The sequence below is a fragment of the Austrofundulus limnaeus genome, unplaced genomic scaffold (assembly GCF_001266775.1).
Source record: "Austrofundulus limnaeus strain Quisiro unplaced genomic scaffold, Austrofundulus_limnaeus-1.0 Scaffold422, whole genome shotgun sequence".
Lineage (NCBI taxonomy): Eukaryota > Metazoa > Chordata > Actinopteri > Cyprinodontiformes > Rivulidae > Austrofundulus > Austrofundulus limnaeus.
The window spans coordinates 354,153-358,395 of record NW_013952824.1 but is presented as its reverse complement, the minus strand read 5'-3'; the positions used below and the strand labels follow the sequence as shown (position 1 = coordinate 358,395).

Sequence of the window (4,243 nt, the reverse complement as noted above, 5' to 3'; positions counted from 1 at the left end):
ATGTCTAAATTTAAATGTAAAAATTACATATAAATGTTGCAGCTAAATGTTGAAAATTTCATTTAAGTATTTCAGAAAGTAACACAACCTTTGCTGTTGATGCGCAACTTTTGTTGTGACATCATCATCCTGTGACAAAATGCTAACCTTGCTAACGCTGCTGAAAATGGCATTTAAATTTTAAATTCAAACTGTGTTATTTGAAAACCGTATGGATGGTGCCTGCAGTTCGGCAGTTTGACGTGCAGCTCTGACACCGGCCGCAACTGTGAGCTTGATGTCTTGTAGCAAAGCGTTAGCGGCATTAGCGCGGTTAGCTTTGCTTATGTCTCAGGATGATGATGTCATAACAAAAGCCACGCAGCAAAGACAAAGGCTGTGTTACAGTACAAAAATCTTAAACATTAGCTTTATTATTTAGCTGCAGGATTTATGATTTATCTTTTACATTTAGATTCAGGGTTTAACATTTAAACGTAACATTTATGGTAATCTTTTGTCTTACGTCAATTCTGTGAAGTTCTCACAGATTGTTCTTGTGTTTAGTTTCTCCAGGAAAGCAACACAGTTGTGATTCATTCGGGGAATTGTTTTGAAATCATCTTTTAGATAGTTTATCAAAACATTTAATATGAAAAAAAACAACTTTAAATATTTTAGAGCCGAGATGTAAAACATGGACTAAGRTCAGAGATGAACAGAACTCCTCTGCAGTTTATTGTGGATTTGAGAAAAGCAACAAGCCGTTGAAGATGATGTGTTTTTCTTGTCTGTCTCTTCTGTCGGATTCTGTCTGCTGGTCGCGGAAGGACTCAAGCCAGACATTGTCTCCGGCAGCCAGCTGCAGGACGGCTCCACCCGACAGCACCTGGAACACATCGGAGCGTTATCATCAGAGTTGTAAAGTAACTAAGTACAAATACTTTTTTACTGCACTTAAGTAGAAATTTTGGTTATCTGTACTTTACTGGAGTATTTTTTTTAACTTTTACTCCTTACATTTTTACACAGTTATCTGTATTTTCTACTCCTTACATTTTTTAAAAAAGCTATGAAGTAGAAAGTCATTTCTCCTATTTTGTTAGTGATAAAAAAAAATACTATCCTAAAAAGTTGTGCATCCAGGGTAGAGTGAATTTAATTGTGTTTATGTATACCATTCTGATATTGTATTAGTTTGTACATAAACCATCACAGCTGCATGTTTTTAGGAAAAAAAATGTTTTTGGAGAGGTCACCTCCCAATAAATGTATTTTGGAAAATCTAACTGCGCATTTTTACTCAATATTTTACTTTTAATACTTAGGTATTAGGGGTGCAACAATACATGTACCCGTATCGAACCATTCAATACAGTTCTTTAAGTTTAATACAYTATGTATCAAACAATACAGATTTTTAAAAAATATTTTATCAGCTTGTCTTCTGAAGATGCTCTGTGTTGAAGGATCTGTGTTCGACTACTCCACCTAGGCTGCATTGTGGAGCACAGATCCACTGAGAAACTTGCTGTTTAATTAAAAAACTCTACTTTTGAGGTTAAACAAATGTTCATATTCTTAGAGACTTTAACTTTTACCAAAGTAATTTCATGATAATATACTTGTACTTTTACTCAAGTATTACTTTGAGGTACTTTGTAAGCAGTGTTTAATATTATTGTTGTTGTTGATGTTGTTGTTGACACTCACCTGCTCGTAGCGCCTGTCTCTGTTGTAATCACAGAACACCAGCTTGTCGTCGCCGAGGGAGTTGCTGCTCAAACCCAGGCACATGCTGACCTGCGGACACACACACACACACACCCGAGCACATTTTCATTCATCTCCTTTCCTCAGGGCTCACAGCGGCAGACAGGTGTGCTTTATACCTTCGCAATGGAGTGGAAGGTGAAATAGTAGACCCCAGCTACCCGGCAGACGAAGATTCCCGTGTTCGCTATCAAATCACCGGGTTTGTTGACCACCACGGTCTGGTAGGTTATTTTCTAAAACAAACAACGARAAATAATCAAAAACAGCWAAARAACTATAAACCAGAAGTGAATAAAAGCAGCCGTGTGTAAATAAAACCATCTGAAAAATTTAAAATCAGGTAAACGTCACTTTTCTTTTACTGGAAACCTTATTTTTTATTCTAAYAGGATGCAGAAACGAGACATTTGGGACAGATGCTGCTGGACCGAACCTGGCCGAAGACCGGGTAGCTGCTGTCGTTCCTGATGACAGAAAAAGCCGAATATTGAACTTCTTGATTCGAGCTAGCCTGTCCTAAAATAAAACAAACAGAACAAACAGACATCTTACTGTTGAAAGTATCAGTTTGCTGCCAGGACTTTACTTCAGCTCATATTTTAGCTTATAGCTGCTGTCTTACAGATTTAGCTTCTATGTAATGATAAGTTTTAGCTTTTAATGTAGCTACTGTTCTCATAACTTAAGCTTATTGTCTGTGGTCTAATAATTTTAGCTTCTTGGAACTTTARCTTTCAGCGTTWGTTTGTTTTTTTTGATAATCTTTGGCTAATTTCACCTTTTAGCTGCTAGTTAGCTTATTTTAGCTTTAGTTTAAAATTTGCTGTTTGCTAAATGTGGCTTGCAGTAGTTCTTTTGCTCATTTTATATTTTAGCTTATGCAATAGTTTTTTTCCACTTTCAATGCTTTTCTTCAGATTTTAGCTACTGGTTTGCTCATTTTAGCTTATGCTTTGCTAATTTTACCTTCTATCTACTTGGTTTTAGCTTTTATTGTAGCCACTGTGCTCATTATTCTAGCTGGTCTAACTGTTTTTGCTTTTCTGAACGTTTTTGCTAATTTCTGTTTTCAGCGTTCGTCTTGTAACTCTTTTAGCTAATGCTCTGCTGAGCAGGAGCAGAAAAACAGCTAAAAACTAAAGAAGCAGAGCATTTAGCAAAAAAGTCAAAAGTTAAAAGTAGCAGAACACTAGCTAAAAAGAGCAGAAGACAAAAACCAGAGGTAGGCTACAGATCTAAAAATACTTAATTTACTCATTTTATGTATGCTAAAACTTAAGCTAAAAGTAGAAAAACAGTTATATATCTGCATAGTTTTTAAAAAATACACAGTTTCCTAATTTTAATTTATGCTTTGCTAATTTTAGCTTCTATCTACTTGGTTTTAGCTATAAATGTAACTACTATTCTCATAATTTTAGCTAACGGAGACTTACAGTATATAGCTAATTTCAGCTTTCAGCATTCGTCTTGTAAATCTTTTAGCTAATGTTAATTCCAGCTTTTAGCTACTTGTTTGCTTGTTTTAGTTTTAGCTAATGTTTTAATCATTTTAAACTTTTCTAAGTTGAAGATTTTAGCTTTTCTATTTTTTTTTTGCTTAGTTTAGTTTTTGTAATGCTATTTTTTTTGCTTTTAGCTGTTTTTCTAATTTTAGTTATGAGCTAATGTTTTGGTAATTGCATCTTTTACTTAATATTCTGTTAATTTTAGTGTTTTACCTACTGCTTTGCTAATTTTAGCTTTTTGATACAGCTTTATTAATCTTAGCTTTTAGCTGCTGTATTTGTTTTTAAGTCAGTTTAGCTCATTTTAGCTTTTACTTCATCTGAAAGAACAGTAAACATCAAACTGTGTTTACCGGCGCCGGTGTTCTTCCCTGTTGGACCAGGTGGACCAGGCTTTCCAACGGGACCAGTTGCTCCTAATTGACCCTGATAACCTTTAACCCCCATGTCCCCTGGGGGGCCTGGATTCCCCAGGTCCCCTTTGAGTCTCAACAGGGTGATCGGATCCACCGGACCTTGGATCATCACAGCTGGAGACAAGAACATATTTTACAGTTATTTCAAACTGTTTGTCTGTAAGCAAAATATCATGACCCACTGGACGGGTTCTAACCTGGATCTCCCTTCTCTCCCTTCAGTCCAGGCAGTCCGTCTCTTCCAGCAGTCCCAGCCTGTCCTGGTTGTCCGTCTGTCCCCTTACAGCCCACATCACAGCAGACGTTCAGCAGTAACGAGGCCACGCCGAGCAGWACGGCAAGGTTCTGATGAGCTCCCATGGTCCAAAACTCTGGAGGTTCAAATTAAAAACACAGCTGATAGAGGACAGGATTATGCAAAACATTAATTTAGAAAAGAAGTTTAAATATGCAAAATTTATAAAAGATTTTTTAATAAGATTTAAATTTAATTTCAAAAACACAAATCTGGAAAAAAAAACTATTTCAGCTGCTGAAAGTTGTTCTAAAACAGAAATTAATGAC

At 36.0% G+C, this 4,243-nt stretch overlaps 4 protein-coding genes across 4 annotated transcripts in view; 1 reads left to right on the top strand and 3 right to left on the bottom strand.

Annotated features, from left to right (window-relative positions):
- The window catches only part of c1qc (complement component 1, q subcomponent, C chain), a 7,734-nt gene extending 6,834 nt beyond the window's left edge, over window positions 1-900 (bottom strand). The window contains exon 1 of the mRNA XM_014024411.1: window positions 802-900. Within this exon, the coding sequence (XP_013879865.1) occupies window positions 802-879 (78 nt within the window). The 5' untranslated portion in view covers window positions 880-900. The remainder of the gene's footprint in view (window positions 1-801) is intronic.
- Window positions 901-1,610: 710 nt separating this feature from the next.
- On the bottom strand, window positions 1,611-4,039 carry c1qa (complement component 1, q subcomponent, A chain). Its single transcript, XM_014024438.1, has 5 exons — window positions 3,877-4,039; window positions 3,617-3,793; window positions 2,189-2,271; window positions 1,872-1,988; window positions 1,611-1,782 (listed from the first exon to the last, which is right to left on the bottom strand). Exons 1-5 carry the CDS (start codon window positions 4,037-4,039, stop codon window positions 1,624-1,626), a joined length of 699 nt encoding a protein of 232 aa, XP_013879892.1. The 3' UTR covers window positions 1,611-1,623.
- LOC106529096 (zinc-binding protein A33-like) overlaps window positions 3,928-4,243 on the bottom strand; it is a 4,611-nt gene continuing 4,295 nt past the window's right edge. Inside the window, exon 2 of the mRNA XM_014024434.1 lies at window positions 3,928-4,011. Within this exon, the coding sequence (XP_013879888.1) occupies window positions 3,972-4,011 (40 nt within the window). The 3' untranslated portion in view covers window positions 3,928-3,971. The remainder of the gene's footprint in view (window positions 4,012-4,243) is intronic.
- ccdc51 (coiled-coil domain containing 51) overlaps window positions 3,934-4,243 on the top strand; it is a 9,894-nt gene continuing 9,584 nt past the window's right edge. The window contains exon 1 of the mRNA XM_014024435.1: window positions 3,934-4,021. The gene's annotated coding sequence lies outside the window, so the exon portion shown is untranslated. The remainder of the gene's footprint in view (window positions 4,022-4,243) is intronic.